This window comes from Lates calcarifer, linkage group LG8 (assembly GCF_001640805.2).
Source record: "Lates calcarifer isolate ASB-BC8 linkage group LG8, TLL_Latcal_v3, whole genome shotgun sequence".
Classification (NCBI taxonomy): Eukaryota; Metazoa; Chordata; class Actinopteri; family Centropomidae; genus Lates; species Lates calcarifer.
In genome coordinates this window covers 17,413,584-17,431,698 of record NC_066840.1, presented here as the reverse complement: position 1 = coordinate 17,431,698, position 18,115 = coordinate 17,413,584, and the positions used below count along the sequence as shown (strand labels likewise).

Sequence of the window (18,115 nt, the reverse complement as noted above, 5' to 3'; positions counted from 1 at the left end):
TTGGATGTTGTATTTTCCCTCAAGATCTGCCCTGAAAACCTTCTGTTTTGTCACACCATCAGGTGTTGAAAATCTATTCTTGCATTTCACTCTCTCCCACATGCAGTTATTTTTGTAAGTCCAGCTTGCAAGATGTTTCTGTAAGTAGTCACCTTGAATGGCTTCTGTGCCAAATTCTTTTAATCAGAATTGTAAAACAAGCAGTGTTTGGACATCACCACTCACAAGCTAAGTTTTTCAAATTCAAACAATCAAGTCAGAAGTTATCCTTAAGATAAGGTTTAAGAATCAGCTGATAGTAACATCTGTGCCCTTGTTTAAATAGCATGCGGTGCTGCGATGAGTTGTAGTTTTGCTATAAGAGGAAGCACACACATTCAGACACAAAGCTTTGGATGACTTTCATGTTTGCCATCTAAGGAAATCATTGTAGCATGCTAATCTCATGCTGTGATCAATTCTAGAGATGTGAGTGCAGATGTGTTGTTCCTCTGTTCTTGCATCACTTGCTAATTGTAACTCTTCATCACACAGCACTGTAAGAGATAAGAGAGTTGGGAAAAAAAAAAAACATTTTTAGGAGGTTGTGTATTTGTGTGTGTGTGAGAGAGAGTGAGGTAGCAAGGCTCAATGCAGTCAGCTCTCTCCCAGGTCTAGCTTCCAGGCCAGACACGTTGCTGCCATGTGGTTTTCCAGTAAGCTGACAATGAAGCTGAATAATGTATCTATCAGTCTGCCTGAGTGTGCTGAGCACTGGGCACTGAGGAAGCTGCCAGCTTGTTATGGGCTCATTACAGGTGAAGATGACATGTGGCAGTGCAGGCGCCTTGGCATTGTCTCCCTGCCCTGCCCTCGATAGAAGGCACAACGCTCTGTCACTCCCCATAGCATAGAGAAAGGGAGACAGAGGTGATGGAGGAGGAGGGAATGAGCCACAATGCTCCCCTAACCCCCCAAAATGAAATTGACAGGCTCGCTGAAGTAATTGCTCCCAGCACTATTTTCTTTGGCAGGAAATACTGTTATCGACAAATGGGGGATTCAATAAGCGGCAGGAGATGAGGCTCTAGGCTGTGGTCAAAAGGCTGTGTCCGTCCTCTGCTGTTGAGGTTGCAGTGTCTCATGATGCTCTATCTTTCTGCCCTGCCCTTTTTCCCCCATACGCTTTCTCTCTTTGCACCTATACCCTGCTTTTTTTTAATCTCCCTTATACTTCCTCTGCCTCTTTCACTTTTTACATCACTACTTCATCACATATTATGTGCACAACACCTCTCTCCCATCCCTAGGGTCTCTTTTGACCATTTTTGTCTGTTTACCATGTTTTTGAGCCTGAAGAGGAAAACTCTTATTACCCAGTAGCCAGCAGGTAATGCCCCCTCCCTCTCCTCAGATTGTTTCTCTGCTGCCAGTGTGGTGGTGTAATGTTGATATTATCCCAAAGGATTCCATTGATTTGGGCTGGGGTCATGAAAAAGCAGTTTATGGTCAGTGTCTTTGGTTTCCAGAGGTCAGAGCGTGCGGTGAAACCAGAGCTCTAGCTTTTCTGGACATAGTGGTATGCCTTCTGGGAACTACTGAGAGATAGGAAGATAAATAAAAAGTGGGTGATGTGTATCCCTCTCACTGCCCTATGTATTACTGAGGAAGTAATGTTCTGAAAATGGAGTTGCCTAATCAGCCATATCCAAAAATGGAACCACAGTGATTTAAACAGTATTTTTATGCCTGAAACAGTTTAGGTCAACAGCTTATGTTATTTACTTCTTGATTACTTTGCCAAAAGTGCATATATCTACTTTTAGTGTTGAGTTTTATCAGTGGTGTTTTAGATTCAAGTATATTTTGAACTTGAGTTCTTCCTCACACTAGAAAGCTGTCCTTGGAAAAGCCGCTGAGTACATTTTATTAAGCTCTAACACCATCAGAGTCAAGCCTCGGCCAAATGGCAGGTGGTTGGTCTTCAGACTTGCGTGAAACCCACCACTGTGGTTTTAATACATCTCACCTGCCATTATCTTTCAAGCTTTATTCAGCACAGTGCTGACATATTGCCTCTCCACTGTCCACCCAACCCGGCTGCTTTAGCATTTGTTTTTCATCTAAACCGACCTGCTGCAGACAGCAGTATGTTTTGAAAACCCCAGCCTTCTCTTTAACAGAAAAGTTTGTTGAAGTTTGTTGATTTGACTGCTGTGATGGTGGAACAATCAAAAATGAGATTTTCAGGAAACAAGCAGCATATTACATTGCCTCCAACAGTGCTCAGCCTGAGAATATAAATGCCAACTGTTGTTAATCTTTTTCCACTCACCTTTTGGGGCACAGGGAACACTCATATGGTCTGTATGTTCTTCCTGCATTCCTGGCATGATAGGATCAGACATGTGTAATGCACTGTTACAGTCTGCTGTTAAAATGGCTCTGGTCCCAGGCCTTTGGTAGGTCCCTGTCCAGGGAGTATCAGCCCTAGTGTTTGAAATTAATGAGCACTTATAAGCAGTGTGCTAGTGCAGGACATCTGTGTAGCTGCCAATTGGTCCAGATATAGTTCAGGTAGAGTCTAGATCCAGGGATCCCCAAGATCCTTTGCGGTGCACCTCATAATGTTTTTATATCAACAATTAGTATAAAACCAAAATAAACGTCAGGCTTTAAGTACATATTAAACTTGATATAATAACACATGCTAGGACTCAAATCACTGTTTTCTTTTGAAGAAACTCTTGATGTTTCTTTTTTTCTTTACAATGTTCTCTTGTTGCAATTATAATATGAACCCAGCACATTCAGATTAAGTAGCTCTGTGGGTGATGATGATATTGTGTACTGCTGTGTCCCAGTACTGGCCTGCAGCCTGGTTTGGGTCCACTTTTCTAGACACAGTATGTCCTGTATGTGTTCATTGCATGTGATATTGTTGCCATATTATTATCCATATTACTTTACAGGATAAATCATATTTAGTGGTTGACCAGTATTGTTCCTGCTTGTGGCAATAGAGTCATTCATGAGCACGTTTTTTTTTTTTTTTTTTTTTTAAACTATTTCAGCCATGCTGGTTCGTGTTCAAATTGTATAAGGCTCTTTAAATAACATCGGCAAGTCTCTCTCATAAATTGCATTACAAGATCTTTGAGATAAGCACCATGCACTTACATGGTTACCATTTTTTTCCCCTGGCCAGCTCTTAAAAAGGCACCCTAAAAATAGACCCAGCTAACTGCTGAGGTAAATAATAATTTCATCATGCCTGGTTTGCCTAATTATCATATCACGACATTAATTCAGAATATTTTCATACATTTCTTTTTAGACATCTTCATGAATAACCCTTGGAGGCATTCCTTAGTTGCACATACCCTATCTGAGAGCCCTTAGGAGACTATGGAAGATTATTGTACTGTGATTGAAAATACAAATTTACTTGAACATTATAGGTATCAAAGTGAATAAAGTAGAAAGATTGTGGCTTCACAATTTACAGTCTAAAGAAAGAAAGTGTGCTCCGGCAGATGCATGGAAAAACACACACAGAATCACAGTTGATTGACTGTTTAAGATAAAATAAATCCGTAGTATATTGTTCAAAAGTGAGTCAACACAAATGACAAAATTTTTCTGAGAAATGATTTCAAGAGTCTGTTTAAAAAACAGTAAGCACTGCCACTCAGGGATTAAAAGCACATTGATTTTTTTAAGTACTGAAGCAAATGTAATTGCCAATGTTACACCTACTATAACAACAGTTAAACATCGCTGTCTAAGTTGATCCTTGAAGTGAATCTTTTGCAAGTCCTCACATTTAATTTCAGGGTTTTGTTAATTGTCTGGGGTATCTGTCTTTCTCTTTTTCTCCATCTAATTGGTGTTTCTCATACTATATATCTGGTTCTATCAATTTCATTATTTCTTATTTTTGAGTCTAGCTGTTCATAGTCAATACAGAAAAAAAGCATATGGAACAGCATCAGGCAGAAATGTGCAACAAAGAGTCTTGTGGTAGGTAATAGTTGAAAAATCTAGATAGTAATGAGAAGGATTCTCACCTCTCCCCATGGCCTAATAACTACTCTCAGTCAGATAAAAGCTAAGACAGTCACTCCCCCACATTCACCTGTACTTGAGAAAAAGATGAATGGCATAAGTGTTTGTATAGATCAAGCAGAGAAAGACAGAGAAAAGATGAGCACAGAAAATGGATTTACTACAAAATCAATCTATAGTCTGGAAAACTAGACAATTATGTGAAAGTACACTCTCAGTTTTAACTTGAGTTGAGTTGAGTTGAGATTTTACTTTATTATTATTATTATTTTTAGAGAGAACAGATGAAAAATGTTTAAAGCCATCGGTAGAGAAAAATGGTTCATCTATGTTTTAAAAAGCCTTGTTTTCAGTTTTTTTTGGTGTTTACAAAATGTTCCACACAAAGAAAAATTATGACAGTGGTTGTGGAAGAGGCATTCCCTCCACTTGGTTTTGGCAGGAATCACCCCTGCAGGTTTAGGAATGTGATTTTACATCATCTTTCATCAAATAAATACTTCTTGTCCTTACTGAGCCAATCAAACTATGAACTCAGCTCACACCTAAAGATACAGAATTACTGACAGCTTGCTGTTAGACAGCCTCTGCTATTTTTAACATAACAACAGTTTCTTTCATGTTGACTGCGCATTGCAGGAGAGCAGCAGGCCTCTCTTTTCTCCAGATAAATGAGCTAGCTTGTTACTTCCCAAACTGCCTATTAGCACAGTTCACTTTGTGGGGAACCAGCAGTCCAGGGATAAATACAGTGAAGATGATTTTGTCCAGCATTCTGGTTTAGGCATGTGTTACACTTTTTCTGCAGCAAGTTTCTTCATTTTGTTTTGTATGGTACCTTGACTCAACCCCCACCTGAATTGTAACTCAGTTTGACAATAAAACCTGAAAATTACTAATTTAACAGAGATTTGTTCTTGGGGCTGGAGTGGGGGGTAACATAGTAAAATGATCATGTTGCGTGCATTTTTTTTCCCTTTGTATTCATGTTGATGGCTGGACTGCATGGACATATTACACTGAGCTGTAGCTCAGTGTAATGTACACTGTTGACTTCGACTGTGCGCCAGGAGAGTGAGTGTGTAGATGTGTTTCCTTGCTGTTGAGTAAGTGTGTGTATTGCTGCCAATACGTTGTCGCATTGTGTAAGCATCAGTGTAGCAACATGTCCCTAGCGCCCTCTGTGGAGATTATACACAAGAATCCATTTACTTCAAGCAGGAGCTGCTGTGGATATAGAGCCTACTGTTTGGCTCTCCTTGAGTACAGTCCATCAGTAGAGCCTTGACTGATTGAGAAAAAGATGAGACCTTTGTGAGAAATTCTTGGTCATTCATACTGCTTATTATTGATCAAACAGTGGTACCTACAGAGCACAGAAGATACTGACTAAAGCAATATAAAATACTCTTCATGGTATAGTTGCGTCTGCTCTTAGCTGTCTGATTTAATTTGATCAAATGTTGTTGTTTCCTTATTTCATTGCAACAGCTCTTATATTGCATTGTAACACTTGAATTGTAGAACCTCATAGTGATGCAAATCATTCTTGGATATCTTTCAACAATGTTCATAAATTTCTTTTGTAAATTATGTTATTGTGTTTTTTTTGTTTTAAAAATTACATTACCATATGTGTTGAGGTCACAGTGTGTGATGGTAATCTAATGACTGTCCTGTTGATATGTTCTTTTCAGGGTGGACTAAGGAACAGCAAGCATGAGTGTACACTTTCATCCCAAGAATATGTCCATGAACTGCGTTCTGGCATCACAGAGGAAAAGCTGCTCAATTGCCTGGAGTCCCTCAGAGTGTCTCTCACCAGTAACCCTGTCAGGTAACTCAAGCTTTTTTTTCTCACACTACAGTTTGTGCTCTGAATTTGGGAATTTTTAAAATATTAGTATTATTTTAATATATTTGCAAATACCACATCTCAAAAGGCTTTTTTGAATATCTGTTACACAATGATAGATGGTTCATCAAAATCTGTATGATTCTATTCTTTGAACAAACTACTAGCACACACAACAGATATCCAGTGAGCATCTGTACTAAACTTGATATACGGTGTTTTCACTTAGTTGTGTTTGTGGCAGAACAAAAAGTTTAAAAGTAATGTAAGACTGGTGTCCACCTGGGGAATCCAGACACAATCTAGAATATATCTGGATATGAATATTATGGAAGTTATTAAGTAAAAAAAAAAAAAAACAAAAAAAAAAAATGCCTTAGATATATAGGTACCTGGATTGTGTTGTAATTGGTTATTCATGCAGTTCACTCTATTCCTTTGTGTATTTATTTACATCTCAAAGAGAGAAAATATAGCTTTTATCTGGCTTTTTCCAATAGTACTCCTCTAAATGTTATCCACATTAATCAGAGCAATGGGATGTGTGCTGGAAACCATCTATTTGCTGACTGATGTTTGTAAAGGAACCTCATTGGACCTGTTCCATGTGGATTGATCAGCAAGGTTATACAAGAAAGATGCACAACATCAACTTTCAAACAAGTGTGGTGAATGGTTTAGTCGCCCAAATGAGCACAAGCTTATGGATTCTGTGAGTGAGTCTGTCATTCCAGACGACTTTGTCCATTAAGCTCTAATAGATAGAAAGTCTAGTTTTCTGTATCAGAAAGCCAGGCATTCTGAGACCTTAACAAGCACATGGCTCTGTGTCATGTGTACAACCAGCCTCCAATCTACCAAACTAAAAATGGCCAGCGCCTGCACTTTTTCCTCTTTAGTCTGTTATGAACCTACAGAGAAATATAACTGTTTTTTTTCTCATCTCTGTCCTGTTGAGCTTTGATTGGCACTTGAGCCAGTCATTGCAAGGCCTCACTGATTTTTGCAGCCTGGTCTCTACTTGTTACCCAAATTCATTACCATCTCTCCTGTAAATGAGATCTTCAATTTTAATTTGGTACCACTAGTACAATGGAAACCTTAGTGACAGTAGATAAGTTATTGTAAATTATTTACTAGCCCACTATTGAGGGAATGTTTCCTAATGTGAATCAATGAATGGTGCATACTAAATCACTGGATCACTGGATAAATGTAATACTTTTTTATGTTGACCCTGGGTACAGAAGAAGAGCCTGCCAACATGGCCCCAGAGGAGCTTTTATTTAATCTGTGTGCTACTACTAGCAGTACCGCTATATCCCTGCATTAACCAGTGTGGAAGAAAAGACAAAAGAGTTGTGTTCTCTTGCTAAAATCCTGCACATTTACTCCATCAACAGATGCTCATCCATTCATATATTCACCAAGCATTTTATTAGGAACACTTATGTCTGCTTATTCATGCAGTTTTTCAGCCAGCCAATGGTGGCAGGAGTGCAATACATAAAATCATGCAAATATCAGGTCAAAATCATGTTGGGTTCCACTCTCTGAGGTTCACCAAAGTGGTGTAGTAGGGAGTGTTTTCTTGCCACGCTTTGGGCTCTTTAATACCAATCAGTTGTGGTTTGAATGCCACAGCTTATCTGAGTATTGTTGCTCACCATTTCCATCCCTTGATGGCCACAGTTTACCATCTTCTAATGGGTACTTCCAACAAGAAAATACACCATGTCACAAAGCAAAAGTTGTCTCAAGCTGGTTTCATAAACATGACAGTAAGCTCAGTGAACTTCAGTTGCTTCCCTAGTCACCCCATCTGAATCCAGTAGAACACTTCTTAGATGTGGAAAAACAGGAGATTAGCAGCATGAATGTGCAGCTGACAAATCAGAGGAAATCATGTGATTCAATCATGTCAACATGGACCAGAAACTCAAAGAAATGTTTTCAACATCTTGTGGAGTCCATGCCATGAAGAACTGAGGCTGTTTTGACAGCAAACTGAGGCCATGCCCAGCATTGGTATGATGTTCCTAATAAAGTGCTTGATAAGTGCATATAGAAATGCACTCAGAACAAATCTCTCTTCCTGACTCAAATTTAGAAGACAAAGTAATCCATTCTTTGAGATCCATATTAAATCAGAGATTCATTTAGCTAACAAAATAACATTAGCTAGTTTATATGTATACACACACACACACACACACACACACAGATGCACATTTTACATATAGTATGTATAGTGTATATGTGTATAGTATAATGAATAGCTGAGTAGCTATGTAATTATCCTTCAAGTGATTACAGCGCTGCAAAGTCAGTCTCTCCAGTCTTCAGCAAGCTGTGGGGAGTCAAGGCAGCCTTTCCACTCAGAAAGGCCAACTGGTGAAGTGGCAGATTTGTGGTATTTACAAATGGTTGAACCTTTGACCAGCATATAAGGGACCACTGCTTTATGGAGTAGTAGCCTCCTACTCCTATGGCCAGGTCCATCAAGGGAAAAAGCCACCTTTGGGTGTGTTGTGAGATGGACTATGTAAGTGTTGACTAACACTGGTCCTCCGCTCATCTTTACACTGCTCATTATGTCTCCCCTGAAGAAAGGGACTGATTATATTATTTATTTGAGGCATGGATAAGGTTCACCTAATTAATAAGAATGCACTTAATTGTCATGGATCACAACACACAGGAAATCCAGATTTGGTTTGCTACTCTGACTCCACTATGTTAATGTAACCTTTGTACGGTATATTATCTTATACTGAAAATAACCATGATGTAGACGGCAGCACAGTGCATTCATGCTTGTTTTAATTCACACCTTAGAATTATAATCTGCTAGCTTGTCTTTAAATATTTATTACATTTATTTAAATTTATTAAAACTTTTACTTATAGGAATTAGCACATTTCTTGGTAAGGGTTATGTAGTTGTAAGCCTGTTTCCAAATCCGTAATAAAATCCATGATATACCACTATTTATTTCACTATGATAGTTAAACTTCACAGTTAAAATCATTGAAATATTTTTCACTGAAGAGACAAACTCCCATTCTGGCAGGAATGCTGGTGTATAAGCCAAGAGTTGATTCCTGTTGTCTCACCTGTGTTCTGACAGTATATATTTAATATGCTGTGTAATATATGTATAAATCAGGAGCAGAAGTTGATTAAGAATTTTAGTGTTGGCTTAGTAAAATAACTTGATGTTTTAAGTTTTATTGATATCCCTGATTTAGGAGAGCGGTCCTGCTTCTGCATGTGGTTAAATATATTTAGGAAATGTCCACTCAGTTGTTGTTGGACCTAATGTCTAGCCTCTGAATGTTTACATGAAAGAAATTATTATCCAGTCAATGTTTCAGCCTAGATTAACAATTTTAATATGACCATTTAAAGCACTGTATTTAACAAGTAAGTCCAGGTTTTCCCTGTGGGTTCTTACAAATGGCTGAATCTTTAACCAGCATTTAAGAGGCAGTTGCTTTATGGAGGAGTCTGTTTGTGCCTGTTTGTGCTAAATTAATAGCTTGATGACATGAACATGATTAACAGTCTTGAGCTATCTAACTATTGGATGTAGGGTATTCTTACATGTTGTTCAGCCTCTGTCTGTTGCAGCGTTTATATCATCTATATGTCTGTTGTTGACTCAAGAAATGCCAGTGTCATTTGGATATATGATGATATATGAGCAATTTTAAATCCAGTCATTGTAATTCTACAAAAGAACTAAGTTTGTGATCTGTGTTGCGCACATGGGAGAACATTTTAGACATTTCTGTAATGATTTAAATCAAAACCAGTGCATTGCTTCATGAACCATTAAACTTGATTCTGTACACATAAATGAAAGTCTCACCATCAAAGTGTTGTTGGTCTTCACAGTGCTTACCATTGCTTTTTGTTTTTCCTATGATGTTTGGGCAGCCTGCTAATTTGCTCCCAGAGGCCTGTGTTTGTCTAATAGTTTAATTGGCTGGGCTGTGCACCTGTTTGGCAGCACAGGTGGCCACAGGGCCATTGTGCTGAGGGCCTTATCTCCCAGGCAGTCCCACACAGGTGTGTGGCATGCAGCCTTTGCAGATCTGCCCACAGATGGCATTGCCTGGAGCATCGGCTGCATACTCTGTTTCCACTCTCTTCTCCTCATCTGCCATGTTTTCCACTTCTCTTTCTGTCAAAATTTCCCCAGCCAATTATTTATCCTCTGCTTCATTCTCCCCCTTTTAATTTTGTCATTTGGATACACGCTTCTTAATTTAGAAGTGTCAGATTGACTAGCCACTTTTCATTAATTTCTTAATCCACTGACATGAAGTGAGATGCCAACTTACAGAAAATTACAACCCTCTTATTTTCTCATTTAGTGGCAGAGAAATCCTTGGGTGTTTCAGTCCGGCTTTCTTTTTCACACACATTTCACAGTTTCTTTACTCTTTGTACTGCACATGTGAAAACTGTGATAAGATCCATGTAAAATATGTCAAGGAATTTAACATCTCAATAGGCAAAAAGTATTTCTGTTTTCTGTTTACAGACGCTAAAGCAAAAACTCATCTATTTTGTATAATCCATGCTTAAATTTTGGTTTTGCATGACCAGGCCTACCCTACTTTTACACATTATTTGGCAATTTCAGTCTGAAGCAGCTGAGAAGGAGCAGGATTAAAGCTCACTTACTGTGATCTAACTCAGCTGCTCCATCAATAGACTTTCCAATATAAAAATGTGAGAGAGGTTTTAGTGGTTTTGGGCAGCATAGCACACATCTATGGCCTCAACCTTTGAGTTCCCAATGTTTAGCCCTTAGCATTACACTATGACTTTGTCAAATCCCGACAGTGACTTCCATATTAGATCTGCTCACTCTCAGATCCCTAAGACACATTTAAGCAAAATTGAACTGGGCTCCTAACTTTTCATTATATGAAATCTTCACGGTACAAGTCAGACATTTTCTCAGGGGCATTTTCTTGTGGGGTCTTTTTGTGGAGGCGGGAGACATTTGCTGACACCAGAGTTTGTCTCTGTGTCTGGATACTCAAGGTGTGGGTTGTTGTGATGATCTTGCTGCTCTGCCACACAGGGTTTCTCTGAGTCTGAATCAGTCTCACCAGCTTTTCTTAGTTGAATGCTTGTAGCGGAGCACTGAGGGTTGCATGGAACACTAGTCATGGGCTTTTTACGAGCTTTGGAGTTACTATGCCTGTTAACGTCAAGCTGCTCGTCCTGTTGACTGTCTGTCCTGGGCATACTGGTGGTGCTCCCAGTATGATAATTAAGCAAAGATCTTTAAAGAACTCAGATTCCCTCATCCCCTCATTTCATAATCTATTTGTACTTTTTGACTTTAACAGTCAAATTAACTCTCATACAACTAGAAACATTATCTCTAGACAGATGAACTGCATTGCAATTGTACTGCTAGATTTAAATAGTGAAACACTTACTGAAGGTAAGAAGGTTTTCCTGTACTTGATTGTCACTACATTTTAAGTGTATGGTGCATACTCCTACACTTAAAAGCAAGACAATTAAAAGGTGTCAAAAAAGCCACTCCCTTGGCACATTTTTTTTTATTAGTAGCACTAACTTGTACTCTTATAGCCCAGACTTTTCCTCCCTTGGTCTTTTCTGTCCACCATGTGCACAACAGCCAATTAACACCAGCACAAAGGAGCATACCCATCTGTCCATCTGCTATTGTGACTGCATATATGCATATTATACTCTATATGCCCCCTCGACAGCTCAGGCAAGGAATCTTGTTTGGCACAGACACAAAGTGTGAAACTCATCACTGCACTGATGAACGATCCACGTGTGAGGATTTAGGTACAGTAGACATCAATGATCTTGCTCTGTCTGACATAGATTCTTCACAGAGATGAATAACTGTTTCAACTCTGTCATTTTTGATGTGGAAATAGCTCCCTATCTCAGTGAATCATCCATAATTGATCTGCTGTATTCACTTTGTTATACTGGGTAGTGCTTTTTGTAAGCTCAATCAGTTTTTTTTTTTTTTTTTTTTTTTTTCAAATTTTAAATATAGCATTAAAAAGCCTGATGTCCCAAGTGGAGTTCAGAGGGACAGGCTACCTCAGGACACATGACAGTCTGATGCCTTTGAATGTTCTGGATCAGCCACCATTTCTTCCATCACTTTGTAAAGTAACAGAAAAATAGCAAGATGACTAGCATGATCAAGATTTAGCATATTCCAGGAATCCATGAGAAAGGGAGGAGGAGAGGCACAAACTACCTAGATGCAAAAGAAATAAAATGGGGGAGGAAGCCTTACAATGGGGTAATTAACTTTGGACTATGCTGTGGGACTCTACTCTCTAGACTCCCAGTGTTATTACAAACGACTCTCAGCCACCCTCCAGGCCTCAAACAAGTTTGCGCTGTCACTTATCAAGGAGAGAGAAGACAGGAAGGAATTGGAAATTACATAATTTTTTTTAGTAGAGGTCTGTAGGCAAAGATTTCTCTGGTCCTTCTATTTTAACAGAAATGATTCAGTCATAACTTCATTTTCAGAATGGTACAATCAGTCTTGTTTTATAGCATTCAGAGTTTTATTTGACTGTTAAATTTGGCATGAATCTTATGACACTGCCTTCGACGGACGTGATTAGCAGTTAGAAATGAGAAAGTTAACTAGTTTTTACCCTTGTGGCTGATTTCAGAGTTGACGTTCGCCCTTCATCCTCAGAGGCAGTGAAAACCATTTTGGAGACATAAACGTCCTCAGTGTCTGGGTATATTTTAAGAGTGATGCCTATTTGATTTTATGACACCATCTGTTAACCTCCAAGATAGCCATATCTGTTATGGCCCCAGAGTGATACATACATAATTCAGAAATATCTGATTTGAATTCCTTATTGATTTAGTTGGAAATAATCTTGCATAGGTAGAGACGATAACTGGCATGTTACTGAATATTATGAATATTATTACTATTGTATTTTAAGAATACAGCTTGACAAAATCACTGGTATACATATCATTATATGTCTAAAATGATTGCAAAATCCTAAAAATGTTTTTGTGTTTTCTTGTATTTATATTTACATCTGAGCAGGAAATTTGTCCAATCTTTTCCACATTCTCAGTGACTCATATTTGTGTCTTCTGTTATGCTCAGGAATAAAAGCATTTATCAACTTTCCAAACCTACGGAAGTCATCTTGTCTGCTACAGGATTTAGGAGAACTGCAGAGCTGTCCTAATGTTTCGGTAGTTCCCAGCAGATATCAAATAGCAGCACAAAAATGCACACTGTCACTGCAAAGGGTTTTTCCTACATCTACTATAAAAGGTGCCAGCAACAAAAGGTTGAACAAAATGGAAACTTTATGGCTTTGAGAATAGAATAAGATAGAATCCTTTCTTTCGAAGAAGTGCTTGCCACTGCATTTCCCTCTCCTCCATGAAAGATGAAACTCATCACTGCAGAAGTCTGAGGAATGTGTAGATATAACACATCAAACCTTATGAACCTTTCTCAGATCCTCCACAACACATACAGATTCACAGTATACCGAACAATTAAATTAAGTTGTTTAATCAACCAGCAATTTGCCAGTTGTACTGCTGGTTTCTGTCTACCTTCACCTAGCAGTGAAGATTGTTGTGTATGAATCCTCAGTGATGTTCAGGGAATAATTAGAAATTTCAAGAGTGTTTTGCACTCCGTGGGGGGTCATTTCAAACTGTCTGGGGAACATAGTGTGCTGTCAGCTGTCTGCACTTACTAGGTGATTTAATTCTGATAGAGACTCCTCTCCCCAATTTCTCACACTCATTCTGTGCACATACACACACACTACAGATAGACGCTGCCTTCACTGAGTTTTGTTTTGTATCCTTGCAGATACAGACACAGATATACACACACATAAGCACCTTCAGTTCCACCAGGAAAAGTGGAACAATCATTTATGTATAAAGGCCTGATCTTCAGTCATTGTTAGAGCCACGTTTTGGAATCAAGCTGGGACTCAAACACCATTAGAAGTGCAAAGTGCTTGTGTTGAGTACTGCATTGCTCCCGTTCCCGTGTGTGCTGGGCTATACCACTAGTCACATTGTTGGAGTGCTGACATCAGGAATACTGTTCTGAGACTGTGTTGCTTGCCTTAGTACCAACATCAGTACTACCCCAGCTGGCCCTGTGAATAGGTCCTCTGTTGTAACTTAATGAAGTTGTTTTGTATTATAATGTTCTTATGAAAAAGGAGAAGATAAACAGTTTATCTAGATAGTATATGCATATTCTTTGCATTGTCTAGCCGTTACATGTTTTACATTTAAGAACTGTGCCAGCTAGCAGCAGATATTGGACAGCTACGTGTAGTGACTTAGCACTTCTCACTTCATTGGAGAGAGTTCATGTTATCTGGAGTTACATGTGAAAGATATCAACTTCTCTTTCTTTCTTTCAGGGACGGAACAGGCAAATGATTTTGCAGCTATATATGTGTAAATGCTAGAATGGCAGGGTGTCTATTATACTCAGGGCATTTAAGTATTTTCTTGGCAGCCTCTCTTTACCTTGCTTCTACCATATCCATTGACAATCTCCTAAATATTTAATTCACCTTTGTGTGAGGTGAAAGTTTCTGTGTATATGGGTCAACAAAACAAAAGAGGAAATAGTGTGTGGTAGATTTGAAAAATTCAGTGAAGGATTTTCTATGAAAAAATGTTTTTGTCATTGATACTACAAGTTATAACCTTATTGTGTGTATCCTGTTTTACAGTCAGGGTTTGCTTCAAGTAGTTAGAATGTTGATTAAATTCGTCAGTCTTTCTATGATATAACATTATCCACTTTGATAGCTTTTGTAAATGTAGAAGAGCCATAAAGACGATTTCGAAATAAAAGTTTTTTAGAGAAGCTATTAGTGTGGCTCCAATATAAATATCAGTCTGTCCATTCATCTGACACTCAACACTCCACACTTCAATAATATTCTTTGTTAGTGCTTACTTGCTACCATACTAGCAGGCTAATGGTTGCATGACACTCCGAGCACAAGTAATACTAACACTACAACAGAGTGAGAATATATAGTGAGCGATACGGTGGGAATGAGCTAGGAAGAGCAACATTTTCTTGTTGTTTTTCATCCATCCATCTAGTGTGAAAATACCTCTGAGACCTCTGAGATAGCTAAAAATTTTGAATCTGTATTTTATTTTCATTTTTTGTACTAGTATTAACACCATAAATGGTATAAACTGCAATTCTCCTGATATTTGACATAAAATACATCTAAGAAGCATCTTACTATAATTTGAATACTGAGTTATATTACCTGTTTGTACCATTCATCCATAATATCTGTATAGTCATTATTTTTGTCAAAGGTCAACAACCTCTTCAGATATAAAGAATACAGTAATATTATGACTTCAGACATATAAAACAGTGCTGTAAAAACAATATTAGAAACCAGCAGAAAGAGAGTGATTTGAAATCTCACCGTATATACAGCTCAAAGCTGCATAAACGGTAAACAAGAGAATGAAGCAATTACAGTGAAATAGTCACCTTTCCTCAAATGAACCCTGTGTGACTCCATATCTTTTAGGATTAATTCAGTGCCACTATGATTGATTAATGTTTCAATCAAAGAGGGCAACAGTTATAGTCAGCCTTTAATACTGAAATTGTTAGTGGACAGTTTTTGCTTTTAATCAAATAAATTGAATCTATAAAGGCTTAGAAAACTGAAAAATTTAAGTTGGTGCTCATAATATTTGTTTTTTTTTTTGTTTTATTTTATTTTTTGAGATGTGAGGAATAGGGAAGTACAGCTAATACTTTCTATCTGATATCTGTCATCTGATATGCCCTCTGCATTACAGTTATTTCTGCAGGCTGTTAAATTGATCAGTGTATAATATAGCTCCATGTTTGGCATGGTAAGTCACTAAGCAGACACTGGTGGTGCTTGGTTTCAGGCTATAATGTTCAGAGCTATTTGTTGCACACAGCAACGCGCCTCAATTGGAGTAGTGTAGCACTGAATAGGTCAGTCGTCCCACAGAGGGACAGTTGTATGGCTTTGCCTGTAATACAATATGAAATATATTGCACTTGCTCAGAAGCTTTCAATAACAAAGCTCCCCACCTAGCCATGATAAAATAATAAAACCGGTCTATAGACTGAAATCAATGCACGTACAAGCCATTTAAACAGGAGACCAGTGATCAGTCAAACAGAAAGGGTGAGAGCGCGTCTGCTTCTCACTGCTTCTTTCGCTGTCAATTCAATGGCTATGGCTGGTGATGCGCACAAGTAATCTTTTCATCATGTAATAACATTTCCCTTTCATTTGCAGAACTCTACACAGACTGTATACTTTCTTTTTCACTTTCTTTGCTTTGATATTCTTTTCTCAATGTTAGCAATATAGAGAACCATATACACTAAAACTACTTGGCACTAAGCAGTTATTCCAGTAAGTGGCACCAGGAGAACTACTTTGTCCACTGGTAAAATACATGCTGTGTTTGTGTGGCAGAGGAGGTGTAAAGAAACATTTACATTTACTTTAGGATTGCATGTAAAATGATTGGCATGTCTCTGCAGCTTATTTAGTTCATGCCTTTTTTCAGTGTCTCAGTGAAGCACCTTGAAGTACACTTTGGAGTGAGCTGTGTCAAGACTGTCTGAATGATGGAGTGAGGAGGTGATACATTCAATGTCATAGTTATTTTTTTTTTTTATTAAAGGAGACTTATGTACTGTTTAGCTTGAAAATACAATAAATATTTAAACAGAGGTAAATATAGTGCATACATGCCAATAAACATGCACATGTATTCTCATGGTGTCTCAGTACTTTGCACTGTCAAGTAACAGTACACTGGTTTGGGATTGAATCGCTGGCCATTTGATGGAATTTTCTTGGATTCCATCAGATTTTCTCTGTCTCTGTTTGCCCTGTGATAAACTGGTGACCTGTCCAGGGTGTATCCTACCTCTCACAAAATGCATGATGGGATAGGCTGCCAGACTCTGGTGACCCTGAGCAAAGATAAGTAGTGTAGAAATTGGATATAATGATAGATATGGTATTTGCTCATGCATAATTACATTTGTTACAACACAGAAAATCAGTAACATCCTTTGGGAAACAAATGTTATCAGACATGAAGACAGGTGGTCAGCTCACTCAAAGATATTTTGACTTTGTTGTGTGAAGGTAACAGTAATGTTTAGTTTATTCCACAACATAATAGACTTTTGATGATTGTCATTAGTGAACATACATCTTGCTAGTACACATCTTGTTTATATCTAAACCCTTGTTTGTGAGATTTTCAGTGATAACATTTTATACCAGTTAACATAACTACAACATAATTGCATCATGCTAGGAGAAATATCACAAAATATAAAATAAATTGCTTGCCTAAGACCGACCATGAATTTTTCATTTTGCCTGCGGAATATACATGATTGCAGAAAGTAACACAATTTGGTGGCACTTAACTAGAGGATTATAGCCATCAATATTAGATGAACAAGTTCTCCCCCAAGTTAATGAAATTCTTGGATGTATGCCCACATTAGAAGAAGAGACTGATAAGGGAAGGATTCGATCTCTCCTTCCTGTGTTCAGTGTTGAATTGCTGCATTGATATTTTCATGATCCTGGAAAAACAAGTACGTTATGTTTGACCAAACAAAAGCTTTAGCCACCCCTACAATGCTGCTCTACTTCCTTAACAAAAAGGGTTATTTGATTAGAACACCCACTGGTACTCTAAGCTTGTAAATGCTTCTGTTGATAATCATTTCACAATAATGCGTGATATATGCACATATACTGGTAGTAGAGTTATTAGTATTGTTATTTGTGTTATTTGTAATAGTATGTTGCCCACTGGGGCAGTTTTTCTGATGAACGGGGACAGGGCATTTCATAGCCTCAGGACAAACACTGTAGAAGTACCATCTCTCATTTTCTTTGTGGTAACTTTGGGGACATTTAGAAGGCAAGCTGCAGAGGACCTTAGGGTATACGTGAGGGGACAGAAAATGATAGACAGCCTGAGATGTAGGGAGGAGTTAAAACATTTAGTGGCTTGAAAAACCTTGGAGGGGCTGCATTATGTTGCAGCCTGCAGCAAAACGTACATTTTTGATGAAAAATTTACTGTGCAGACA

General features: G+C 38.2%; 1 protein-coding gene across 1 annotated transcript in view; it reads left to right on the top strand.

Moving 5' to 3' along the window:
- diaph2 (diaphanous-related formin 2) overlaps positions 1–18,115 on the top strand; it is a 344,139-nt gene that overhangs the window by 84,997 nt on the left and 241,027 nt on the right. The window contains 1 exon segment of the mRNA XM_051072493.1: positions 5,745–5,884. Within this exon segment, the coding sequence (XP_050928450.1) occupies positions 5,745–5,884 (140 nt within the window).